Raw genomic sequence first — 13,850 nt, 5'->3', positions numbered from 1 at the left:
TTCTTGTTAACTGTTAGATTAAAGGATGTTTACCTCATTCGCCGGGAGAGGGGTGCCCACTCTCCAAGCCTTTGGAATGGGGAAACTGTAGGCTAAAAATACATTCTTCCCATAGATGGAAAAACTTCTGAGGGGTTCTGAGAAGAGTTTTTAAATTTTATGAAGAAAAAACTCCAGCTGAGAAACACTTCCTAAGGTTTCCTATTGCACACAACAACTGGTTCTTATTGTGATAATGCAATAAAAAACCTGAGGTTGAACCTGCAAGCCAAAAATACAAACAACCCTCCCTCTATCTGTGTTAAAAGCCTCCATCTAACTTCAACATTTACCATTTCTGGACAGACATTTAAAAATCTATGACTTAAGGGAGGAAAATTGTACAACAAGTTGAAACATGAGGAAGAATGTGGCGAGTTTTGCGCATGGACACAGGTGGTGCTGCAAGTAAATGTTGCGAGCGAACAAATGGGTTAATATGGAACAGAAGTTTAGTGTTAGACGACTGAATATAAAGTACATTTCTGCACAACAGATGCCGAATGATCTCCATGCACTTTTTATGGTCTGATGTGGGAATGGTTTGGGAAGGAATATCCTGAGAGAACTAAACCTGCCATTAGAAGTACCACAGCAGCAGTGTAATGTGGTACAATACCTCAATAATTCAAAACTCTAAACAACTCAAATGGAAGCTAATCTTTTCCCCATTCTGCCTAAATATCATATTTCACTTAATCAGATTGAGTTAAAGCCGAGTTTCCAAGACCGATATCATGTGAATCTGGAGAACACAATGAGGTTGCAAGAATACACACAACTTTATTTAGCTTGGTAATCAAAATAAGCAGTGTCAGTCATCGAGATTTTAAAAAAAAGTCACTATGGGACATTCAAACGTTTTACATGAAAAATTATAAATATGGCTTCAATGACCAGGGACTGCCTGCCAAGAAAATTATTTCCAATAAGTCAAAGCTTATAGACAATATTTTTTGTTAAGCTTCTTGTCACCCATAAAAATGTGTTATAAGAAAAATTAGCTTGACTGTGCTTAAACGTGCTGAGATAGAAAGACCACAGATTTTTATATCTGATAAACATAAACGGTGTTAATGGACAACTTAATGTGGCTACAAACTGAAATGTAAAATCATTTTTAGAGTCAAGTTAAAGTCATTTTTAGAACTGTTTTCCTTGGAAAAATACTAAGCCATTAAGCCTGCTAAAACCATGAAAAAAATTCAAACTCTCATTACAATAAATTTTTATCTAGTACTAAAACACAAATCTGGAGAAAGATTTATTTTATGTCAAAAGCTGCAGTTTTGCTAACTTCCGCCATTTTGCAGCTTTAACCACACGCCATCTCCAAACACAGCACATTGTCTTCATGGCAGATTTCAAAGGTTAAACTGACATTTTAAGCTTTGCGCTTTGATTATAACATCATCCTTTAGCATGCAGACAGTGTTTATGACAACTCAGGTTTGAAAGTAAGTTTAGTTTCATGGTTGTTGCATTGGTACATTAAGCAACGTTAAGCTGTTTTCTTTATAATGAGCTTCCATGGGGAAGGAAATGTTTCACACCAAAATATAGTCCATGGCTTACGGTTTCATTCATTTGGCTGTAGATAATATTTATTAAAAAGTACTGTCTGAAAGAAATCTGGTTCTCCTTAGTGATTGCTTTAGTACATTAAACCACAATATGTGTTTTTCCCCACTTTAAAAGTATTTTCAAATGTCCAATGGGGAGATAATGCGTAAACAAATAAAATCTCAGACAGTGACATTATCAGGAAAAGTCCATTATGGATCCCTGAGGCACTACAGAAACTTTCAAGAGTAGTTCTTGTTTTTTGGGGGGTTGATGCCTGATGGTACCTAAAGATCAGAGGGGACAATAGCCTATATAATAATAAATGATGTAAATTTTAAATGAAATAATATTTACAAAATATGAGGCTTAATACTCAAACATGGTTTAGATTTTAAAGAAATTGAAGTGTCATTAAAATACACCTAAATTTAACTTCTGTAATCATAAAACATTTCATTATTACAATTTATCATTTAAAAAAAAAGTAATCAACCAATTCTCTCACTTGTGACAGGTTACATGACTCTGTGGGAAACAAGTAGTAGACTAAACTACGATGATTACTGCCCTAGTTTTGTCATGTAAAGAACACCCCTAAGAGATTTTGTAAACTTCCAAAAGTCCCTTGCCATAATCGGTCCAAAAGAAACGCCTAAAAAGCAAGCAGTTAAACACGCTAGTCAGTTTATATGCTCAGTGAATCTGTTGTCAATTATTGGCTTAACCATTCAATATCCAAAACTGCATGCAAAGTAATTCTGTTTCAAATAACATCCGCAAATAATAATAACTGAACTATGTCATCACATTCCTAAACAATTATTTGGGATTCCCATAAAAGCACAAAAAAGCTAAATGAAAGTGTTGCATGTCTAATCATGGAAAGTAATTATACTGCAGATGTGAGGTTTTTCAACGGTAAATAATCAAATTTGGTTATAATGGAAAAAGTCGTGACTTGAACAGAAAGATTAAAATGTGTGTTTGTCTCAAGGGTTTTCATTCATTTCTTTAATTTGTGACAACAACAGTTTAAACTGAGAGGCTGAATGTTGTTCTTGGCCTGATGGTGTTTGAGCGTGATCGAATTTGCAAGGCAGTTAGCGCTCTGACATTGAGGTTATGTTATGCATTTCACCCAAGAGGCTTCATTTTAGCAGAGATGTGACATGACATATTTCTGCTGGTAGCTTTAGCCATTTTGCATTTAAGTAAGATCACTAAAGTCACATTGCATTAACAACCGAAATAAATGCTGAATAAACTGCAAAATCAATTTACTGTATTAACTAAGAAATCTACGTTATGCCTGACCCGTCACCTATATTTTCCTCACTGGATATGGTCAATAAAAGAGGTGTGTTGAACTCTCCGTTATAGATGATAGCCCTGTAAAGTCTAAGGTTAAAAGTTCTTAAAGAGACAGTACACCTAAAATGTTTTTTTGTAATATATATATATATATATATATATATATATATATATATATATGTATGAAGAGTTCAGATGCAAAAGCCTCTAAGTGCCATCTGAAATTTTCATCTAAGATGAGGATTTTTAGCAGGCTCCTACGTTTATGTTCTGTATATATATATATATATATATATTTAGGGCAGTCAAAATGACTGAAACTAAATTCAAATTATCTACTTAAATATTATCAAAATTCTAATTATATTCAAATTTAAATGCCATAATTTCAGTTAGGGTGAAAAAGCTTTAGCCTTTTCTCCTGAGGTCACAAGAGGGCGCATCGAGCAAAATATTATGCACGTTTCTTCAAAGCATAATAAAATAACATGATTATCTTTGAAAAAATGTGCATAATGTTTAAAATAATGTTTATAAACCATATATAATTAATAAAGTTGCTTAAACAATTAGAAAAAAACAGCACCATGCATGTATGTATAGTTTAATGCAAAGGACCAAAAACCAATCACAAAGAGTAGGCTACTTTCTTCATTTAAAAACATAAGATACAGTAGGATGGGGAAAATCCGTTTTTTAAAAGTTGAACTTGCTTTAATTTTACATGGCTTTCTAAACATGCCGCTCTCTGTGAGACACGAGTGCAACGCTGATAGATGTCCCTCTAGAAAATGTGATAAATATGTGTTCTGTGTGAACGGCTTGGTTTCAGTTTTGACGTAAACATCTTCTCCACACTGATGCTCTCGTTTTCCGCAATATATGAATGAACAACGTAGCAGCGGGTTCAACTGGATAGGCTAACAAATAGGGCTGTCACGATTATGAAATTTGGCTGACGATTAATTGTCTGTTTTAGGACTTTGGCAGTTATGCCAATTAATTGTCTGTTTTTATGGCTTTCATTATATAATTGATTAATTTAAAGGGGTCAAATGATGCTATTTTAAAAGATCATTATTTGGTGTATTTGGTGTAACAGAATATGTTGACATGCTTTAATGTTCAAAAAACACATTATTTTTCAAATAGTGTACATTATTGTAGGTCCTCTATGCCCCGCCTCTCTCAAACACGTCGTTTTCAACAAAGCCCCCTCCTTTGACAAGCGTAGTCTGCTCTGATTGGCCAGCTGACCCAGTGCATTGTGATTGGCCGAACACCACAAGCACGCGTCAAACTTGAAATCGCATCATATGACCCCTTTAAGGGTTCCGTAAATAATTATGATGTTATCTTTTAATCTTTTTGAGTTATTATTTTGCAGTGTAAGATTACATGGAGTATTCCAAATTATAAGAATTGGCCAAGACCGATCCAACACCAGCGCTATTCGTTTTCTACACCACTACAGAATATCAATACTGTGTTTGTGGAACTAATGGTCACTCTTTTAAACCCTTTGTTAAACAAAATCCACTAAATACTCACTTCCTCATTACAGAGAAAAAAAACTACATTTTAATAAAAATATATAAGCTATGAAATTAAACTAGCTGACTGTATAATTTAGCAGTAAAAACAATATCTTGAAAAAAAAATCTTTGGTGCACATTATACAATTTAAACATGTTTATTCTGTTAACTATTTGTATTCTTACTAAATACGTTCATGGATATAAGATAGAAATCATGAGAAAAAGAAAGGCTTCTAACAATCTTTCTGTTTGTGATAATATCTTCCTTCCTTAAACTAAAGTATTATAATGGGAATATATCATCTTGGTGAGAGTTTTATGCTGACTGTCATAACTGAACATGACGTGCAGTTTGAATGCTGAGCAGAGAATGACTGACAGCTGCAGCAGAACCCCGCTCTGCATATTTTGCATGTCTCGCTTAGTTAACACACCTGATTCAGATAACCAGCTCGTTAGAAGTGAGCTACGTGCATGAACTGTGTTCCGATCGATATGATCCCTACACTGTGTTCATTGCTCCCTACTCTCAGCAGGGGAAATCCATTGAAGTTTACTTCACTTCAGAACATTCATTCACGGATTTGCGCTGCGCAGCATCTTCACACACATCACACGTCTTCACATCCAGTGCGAGGACCGGAATTGGGAACCGCTGATGTTGCCTATTGTAGTAATGTTGTCTCTGGTATTCTGGTCTGTGAGCGTATATGCGTTCAGGGGCATGGCTTTGGACGACGATTGCAGGGAGGGTGGGACGTTCGCTTTCAGTGCTATCAGGCTAAAGTTAGCATTTTCCAAGATCTCCTACTGCACCTTTAAGCGTTAAAGCGTTTCATCCAGGTCGCCAGTAGCAAACAATGGAGCACGCTCTGCTGGACAAACTATGTAATTACACCATTTACAAGCATTTTATCTGCATTTTATATTCTGTAAAAAGAAAATCATTTCGGTGGCATATTCGCCGATACGATATATCTGCGACAGGCTCATATCGGCCGATAAAATCGGCAAAACGATATATAGGCTCTAATTATATAAATATAAAACTCACCATCATGTTGTTCTAAAACTGTATGACTTTTGTTGTCTTCTGTGGAACATAAAAGATAAAAGGTGATATTTTTAAAAAAATTGTGTATTTTTTTTCTCTGTTCTTGGAGTAGGTTATTTTGGACCCCCACTGACTTTCATTCAATGGTCAAAAAATATCTTCTCTGTAGAAGAAGCTTTGGTATGACATATGGGTGAGTAAATAATGACACTTCATTTTTTGGGGGGGATCACATTTTAAGACGTTCGCCTAAAAATGAAAATTCTGTCATCGTTTGGCAGATTCGGGCACAAAGACTGATACAATACGATTGACTAATATGATTTCAGTTGGACAAGTGTTTACAAAACAAATGACTGTTTTAAAGCTGGAATACACCACATGATTTTGTACAGATTTTTGGCCTAATTTACAGTCTCCTTTTCTTTTTTTTAGCTTGAGACTATGATTCCATTCAGTCATAGGATATCAAACTTGTCTGATTTTTTTAGCCGATTTTAAGAAGTTGTCATTTGTCATGCATATCCTAATAACAAGGCATGTGCGCATAGATTTGTGGTGCTCAAAATGACTTGAAAGTCTGTTAATGTGTGACCTTCAGTCATTTAGTGCATAATGCCCAGTTTAAATTTACAGCATTTTGACTGAAATCCAACTGCATGTAAATGCACTTAAATGGCTTTCTTTCATGGTTAAAATAAAATTGCAATAATTAAATTACCCTTCAGAGTCAAGAGAATTTACAGGGAAAAAATAACCTCAAAAGGTTTTTATATTCTGTCTTTGAAATGACAGGGGTAAAATTCTCTGAGGAGTCCGTGGTTGCATATGCATGAAAGGAAACATTAGGCTGAAAGACAAGGGACTGCAGTCAGCAGTTTCTGAGCACCGTCTGCCCTCCACTGCATGTTAATTAGCACGTAATTGATGCTTCTGAGCTTTACAAAGCCACAAGAATGATTACATTGTTGCATTCTTGATTTAGTTTGAAATGTGGTACAGAAAAAGTTTAGACTAAATTGTATGGGTTAAATTATATATTGTGGCATCAGTAAAAGCAATTCAGTTCAAGCATCACATCAACTATACAGTATGTCTGAGCAGGCACATGATCGCTCTGAAAAATGGAAAGCCATTTTCAATAAACTCTTTCAATCAGGCTACAAGAGCCACATACAAGCTGGCAAAACTAACTCAGCTTCAGCGATGCAGGTCTACCGCTGCCATCGATTTCTGTCAGTCAGAGTGGATAGTGGCTTCCTGTGGCTCAATCTTGTTTCTGGTGACTCTGGTGCTCTTCTACTACATGCCCTGTAGGCCAAATTGAAGCTGCGGAGCAAATAAAGTGAACATCGGCTGGCATTACAATGTGAGAATAATCTACCAGCTCACCAGTCACATACTTGACATCGCAATTTTATGGATAGAAAACAGAGGACTCGTATTTTGCCGGAACCAGTGGTTTGAAATTAAAAACGTCTTAAAGATAGATTTTTTTTCTTACAAACACTAATCTTTTCACTTCATAAGACATTAACTGATGGACTGGAGTCATGTGGATTACTGTGATGTTTTTATCAGCTGTTTGAACTCTCATTCTGACAGCACCCATTCACTGTAGAGGATTCAGTGGTGAGCAATTGATGCAATGCTACATTTCTCCAAATTTATTCCACTGAAAAAACAAACACATCTACATCTTGAATGGCCTGAGGGTGAGTATTTTTGGGTGAACTTTTCCTTTAAGTCACAATGACAGCATCACGTTTTGTGATGGGAAATAAAGAGGTTTTTACTTTAGGGTAGCTAAGTGCATTTTGAGTGCAAATGTGTGCACGTAGCTTCCCATTCCCATGGTATGAAAGTAGCTTTTAATCAGCAGCATTGTAAAGTCTTTCGCTGATATGATGATACATCACTGGAGGCAATTCAAAAACCCGAGCTCATTAAAATTATATGGCAATAATTTGATTGGTCTGTTGGTCTCTCTGAAATGCCGAGGCGGCAAACAGCCGGAAAGCACTTGGCTAAGAAATCCTCATCTCCAACACGTTCATGCCCTTTGGCAATATTCACAGTGTTTTCCCATTAGTGTATACGTCTCGATACATGAAGAACCCTGCCCTACCTATAATCTAAACAACTCAGACTGCTCAGCGCTCATAGCCGATTTTTGTTTAATATATGTGGGAAACATGCTACAATATTTCAAACACAAGCTGACAGAGCAGATGTGTCTGCCACAGACATGAAGCGGATGCTCATTCTCGGGATTGTTATTGGTTTCCACGAACCGTAACAGTGCAAGAAAAAAGAAAAGAAAATGAAAACACTAAAAACTATAATAAATACTTAAAATTCTATAAGTAAACTTAGGCATCTCAAGATAAATGAACCCTATAAAAGATGAATTCATAGGCTATTTATTGTATTCCTACATCTACTATAGATTAAAGAAAGTTTACATTTGAATGCAAGCAGAAAAAAAAATGGCCAATAAATACCCAATATCAAACCAATTTGATAAATTAAATAACACTATATAAACTTTAAATATTTCACAAATATCAGCAACCGATACAATGCAGACATATTGTGAATCCTTAACAATGACACTGAATAACATGTCACTAAATGACTCTCTAAAAGACACATCATCATTAAAAACATCACAGCACCACTAAGAACACAGGCAATGAAATCAGGAATATTTTCCCTGATATTAAATTGAATAATTAACTTCACTCTCTTTTTTCATGGGTTCTTTGAAGTCCTCACATTCTAGCTGTGAGAGAGCTGCCTTTAGGCTTGAACACTGGGAACAATGAGACACACTTGACTGCATTTGATAATCATCTCTATTTCAAAGCATGGAAGAGGATTATGTTGCTCTTGTGGCAAAATCTTCTAAATAGCCACAGTCAATTATATCTTTAGACTGCTACTGTATTTTTTAATGTTACATCTACTCAGAAAAATCATTTGAAAAAGCACCCAGCACATATGGCCCACCTGGCACCACAGGACATCCTCCGAGAAGAAAAAAAAAAGGTGTTCTGCTAACGTAAGACAATTATACGTTACGTATGCCCTCAGAGAAAGGCTCCATACTTTCCATACTAAGATTGCCTGGTGGGAAACTAGGCTTAAAAAAAGCAAAAAGCATGAGCCAGTAAGCGCTTAACAACAAGCAATCAGTTTTTGTTTTGTCTTTGGAGCAGAAGAGTGATAAAACTGCAGCTGATACAGAGAGATGAGTGTTATCACGACACAAGAATGTTCAGTTTGCCAACAGTACTAAAAGCAAAAAGACGAAGTGCAATCATTTATGTAAGGTGGTAGCTGATGCATAATGTATCCATGGAATCAGGTTAAAATACACATGAATATAAAAGTGTGTATCTTTCGGTTTTAAAAACATGATACACAGGGCAGTGGATTTTTTCTAAATGCAAGAAATGCAGATTTTACTTCCTAGTTTTACCTCGAGTGCTGTGTTTTTAAAACGCTGTCATGTGCAAGGCACTGTAAATGACGTAAGTGCAATGGTCAAACGCACCCATCTAACAAAAACTTGCCCTGTTAAACAAGCTAAACAATCATTTACCAACAGATTAAAAACATGGAAAACACAAACAAAAACTGTGAACAAAATACAATTCAGCTGGCTAACTAACACTGAACTGTGTGGTTACTTAAAGGGGTCATATGATGCGATTTCAAGTTGTCCTTTCTCTTTGAAGTGTTACACGCTCTTGGTGCATAAAGAAGATCTGTAAAGTTGCAAAGACTAAAGTTTCAAATCCAAAGAGATATCCTTTATAAAAGTTAAGAGTCAACCAACGCCTACCTAAAACGGCTCGTTCTAACACGCCCCCACATATCTACATCACTATGTGGAAATACAAACTTTTCTCAGAGAAAAATTGCAAAAACTTTTTTGGAATCGGGTTTGTATTAGCATAATGCCGCCCAAATGTTCACGCAAAGAAAGAAGGCATGGTTTCAGGAACAGCAGTAGTGTTGATGCAGCCATGTCAGGGTGACGCTGTGTGATTCAGTGCGAAAGCAAAAGCACTTTATTTGGCCTTCTGGAAGTAGATGCAATTAGGAATCATTGGTTAAGATTTATTTACAACAGAACAGCACAACCCAGATGTTCGAATTTGTGCAACGCATTTTATGGACAACAGTTTGAATCAGCGACTGAAAGTATGTTTTGTTACTAGTTTAAGTATTTGCTATTGACTGTTCAAATGCGGAGTTTTGCGCAGCGCAGAGTAACGCATTGTGTGTGTGTGTGTGTGTGTGTGTGTGTGTGTGGGAGAGGGGAACAGGGTCACATCACAGGTCGGAAAGAAAGGATCTGGTTCTAATTTACACTTCTGAGCGCCACAGCCCAGAATGAGCTCACCGTGAAAGAATAACAATAAAATAAGATGGAACAAGAGACAGAACAACAGCGGAGAAGCAGGGGAGAGAATTGCTCAAAAAGCAGCTGGGGCGTGTTTCTTTTTTTCCATGTAGCTCATTTGTGTTGGTAATTGGTAGTAAACAAAAAAATGCTATGCACTTTCCATCAACTTTTCTGTGGTTACTAAAGTCATTTGCAAAGCTTTGTGTGTGTGTGTGTGTGTGTGTGTGTGTGTGTGTGTGTGCATTGTTATGATGTTGCTAGTGTTCTGGGTGGTTGTTAGTGTGTTGATTGTAAGATGTTCTGTGTTCAACTCACCCAATTCTGGTCATGAGATATGACTATGGTCCCTCCCTGTTTTCACTCGTTTTAGCATCTACCAGACAAAAAAACCAACTACTTAGAAAAGCAATAGAACATCTCTTTTCATCGTGATGTAATTTGAGATGCCATTCAAGTAAAGCACTAAAGTATATTTATTTATTTTTGTTATATGACCGTCACACTAGGTCTGGACAATAATTCAATATCAATATGCATCGCGATATAATTTTTTTTCAATAACGGTGATATGATTTTTAAACACATTTCTGATATTTCAATATAAATTACCAGTGTTTCCTATACATTGATTTATTTGTGGTGTTTGATTTCGTTGAATAAACATGAGCACTGCCCTTTTCAAAATCATAACACGGCGCGGGTGTTTTATATGAATGTATCTCTGAAGGGAAAGAACTGTCTTCAGAAAAGTTTCGATGACATTTTAATTTTTATCTGATAAAGTAGCGTTCATGAGCGGAGCTGCTTTGATTACAGCCGTTACTGGGGAAACCGCTAGTTCTACCGCTCTCAAAGCGCATCCTGCTGACAAAGAATCAGTTTGCATTTTCAATAATAAACCCGTCTCCAGCAACATGTTTTCCTTTCTCTTTGGAGTGTTACAAGCTCTTAGTGTATAAAGAAGATCTGTAAAGTTGCAAAGACTAAAGTTTCAAATCCAAAGAGATATCCTTTATAAAAGTTAAGAGTCAACCAACGCCTACCTAAAACGGCTAGTTCTAACACGCCCCCACATACCTACATCACTATGTGGAAATACAAACTTTTCTCAGAGAAAAATTGCAAAAACTTTTTTGGAATCGGGTTTGTATTAGCATAATGCCGCCCAAATGTGCACGCAAAGAAAGAAGGCGTGGTTTCAGTAACAGCAGTAGTGTTGATGCAGCCATGTCAGGGAGACACTGTGTGATTCAGTGCGAAAGCAAAAGCACTTTATTTGGCCTTCTGGAAGTAGATGCAATTAGGAATCATTGGTTAAGATTTATTTACAACAGAACAGCACAACCCAGATGTTCGAATTTGTGCAACGCATTTTATGGACAACAGTTTGAATCAGCGTCGCTGGTTGCAGAAACTCATTTCCTCCTTGAGACACGATCTTTGACATCCGTTTAAAATCTATTGCGTAACTAGCACAGTTCTCGCAGAAATAAATGCAAAAGCACTAGGCAAAGGTCACGTCAATTTAAACTCTTCACTAAAATGAATTCATTTTGTAATTTTAAGGATATAAAGAAACACAAGCTGCACCAAACAGCAGCATAGATGTCTCGTTCAATGTAGAGTGGGATTCAACATGAAGTGCCCCGAGTCAGATGACGGGGCCCTAACCAGCTGTTCCGCCACTTGCTTATGCTACTCTACATGAAGCTTTAAAAACGGATCCAGAAGCAGCCGACTTCATACATTATTAGGTTATGATAAAAGCAGCAATAGTAGAGAAACTAGTTCAGCAGCAAAGTCTTTGATGTCCAGTATATTTTTCTACTATAGCCATGCACACAGAACACAACGTTTCATGTTTCGTGCCACAGTATAGGACGGGACAATAAAGACTTGTGAACAACAAACTGTGATCAATGCTACACTATAAAAAAAATAGCATTACATTCAGTAATGTACATTCAGAATGCCATAAGGGAGCAATTCCCAAATGTGCAGCGGTCCATTCACCTCATTGTGCCTTGATCACAATATCAAATGCACTCACAATAGAAAATTAGTTGGCTGACTGTGGCTGATGGACAGCTATGGAAACGAAGCACAAAACACAACAAAACCTCAAGACAGTATGTGTCATATGGTATGTTACTAAAATGTGTTGTTTCATGGTACACCACCCTCACTCAAAACTAAGCGCAATATAGGCTACACGCTGTCAAGTGATGATTAATGAGATAAAAACACAGCTTCTAGAGTTCAAAAGTTACTGTACATGCAAATTCATGCAAGTATTTTTTTTTGTTGAAGATTATGGTTCTTTATATGACAGTCAGCTGCAGTTCACAAATTTTGGTGGTGTAACAACAGTGCTGATATATGGTACAGTCCAAAAGCACTGTGACTTTTCACTGTTTGTATCACCCCACAAGTTAAGATCAGAACATGTGAGCGGTGCCATCAGCTTAAAGCTTAACACACATATATACGTATATACACATACACACTTCTTAATTTTCAATGCAGAAATACATCTCCTGTTAATGGGCGAGACTTGATGATTTATTAGCCCAATAGATAAATAGAATAACAAAGTACAGTAAATAGTAAAACTACACTAAACTGTTATTGTGCAGTTAAAATAGCTGGAAGCAACTGACACTGGAAATTTTGCACATTCGCTACTAATTGTACGGAATATCACTCCACTTCAGATGTTTAATGACGAGTAACCTAAAGACTAACTCTATAGATCTCATAATTCAGTAGATTTATAAAGACAAACTGCAATAAAAGATCAAACGTTTGATTGTGAATGATTCAACGACTTATAACACAAACATCCTCTACTGTGTCGCCACCTACTGGCGTAACGACGTAAACTGCAGAAAACCTCACTGACACATTGTGAACGAGTCTTTCAGTGGACGCATTCAAAAGATTCGAAAGATCATAGTCCCTGCCACCAGTAAAAAGTCCCAGACTAAATATTAACATTCAATTTGGGAAAAACTCGTGAATTCATCGTTAGGACTAACGTTACCCTGTAACATTCACAAGAGAAACTGCTCGTGTTTTCCCTGCCACCAGTAAAAAGTCCCAGACTAAATATTAACATTCAATTTGGAAAAACTCGTGAATTCATCGTTAGGACTAACGTTACCCTGTAACATTCACAAGAGAAACTGCTCGTGTTAGTACAAGCATTTAACGTCCCTCTCGCTCCTAAGAAAATCGTCGAATCAAAGCTTTTAAAAACGACTACAGAATAAATGTGCCTTTTAAAAACAAGCATAAGATAGTGTGCTTTGAATTCAGTTCTGCACTGAAATCACAGCACGGAGCGATACCACTATCTTTGTGAGTCCACGCAAAAGACTTTGGCTATTTAAACGTGCGGGCTTCTCTCGCCGTAATGACTGTTTTTCCTCATTCATCCGCAAACGAAATATTTCGACACAGTCACTCAAAAAAAAAACTTATAATAGCACCGATCCAGCAGCATGAAACATGAAGCGAACAGAAAAACCTACCTTTCGACTCAGCGTTGTCCCCGAATAGAAATAATATGCTATGCCTAGAACCCAAAGCACAGCGAAACATAATAATATCCTAGATTTCCTGCGCATAGCTGTGATTTTGGATGGGATAATACAGTGGCTGAGTCGGGGTTTGTGCGGGGAAAAGCCACTGACGTCCTCGGTCTGCGTCTCGCTGTGGCTACAGCGCTCAACTAACACAAAATCAGCAGCAGCAGCGGTTGCATAGAGGAAGAAGCAGGAAACAGCCAGCATCACCGGGTTAGAGGGGAAAGGGTAACCGACTTTAATCCAATCACGCTCCGCAGAGAGTCCAGAGACGCGGACGGAGGAGGGGTGGGGGTGGAGACATGCATCGTAAGCCTGTACCTCAAGATGCGCCGAGG

The 13,850-nt window shown here is 37.1% G+C and overlaps 1 protein-coding gene across 1 annotated transcript in view; it reads right to left on the bottom strand.

The window, feature by feature from the left end:
• LOC107552918 (polypeptide N-acetylgalactosaminyltransferase 2-like) overlaps nt 1-13,718 on the bottom strand; it is a 78,753-nt gene extending 65,035 nt beyond the window's left edge. The window contains exon 1 of the mRNA XM_016234950.1: nt 13,459-13,718. Within this exon, the coding sequence (XP_016090436.1) occupies nt 13,459-13,554 (96 nt within the window). The 5' untranslated portion in view covers nt 13,555-13,718. The remainder of the gene's footprint in view (nt 1-13,458) is intronic.
• Between the last annotated feature and the right edge of the window lie 132 nt (nt 13,719-13,850).

Source organism: Sinocyclocheilus grahami, unplaced genomic scaffold (assembly GCF_001515645.1).
Source record: "Sinocyclocheilus grahami isolate Dianchi unplaced genomic scaffold, SAMN03320097.WGS_v1.1 scaffold461.1, whole genome shotgun sequence".
NCBI classification, from domain to species: Eukaryota; Metazoa; Chordata; class Actinopteri; order Cypriniformes; family Cyprinidae; genus Sinocyclocheilus; species Sinocyclocheilus grahami.
The sequence above is the reverse complement of the archived record's forward strand: the minus strand, read 5'-3'. Positions and strand labels throughout refer to the sequence as shown.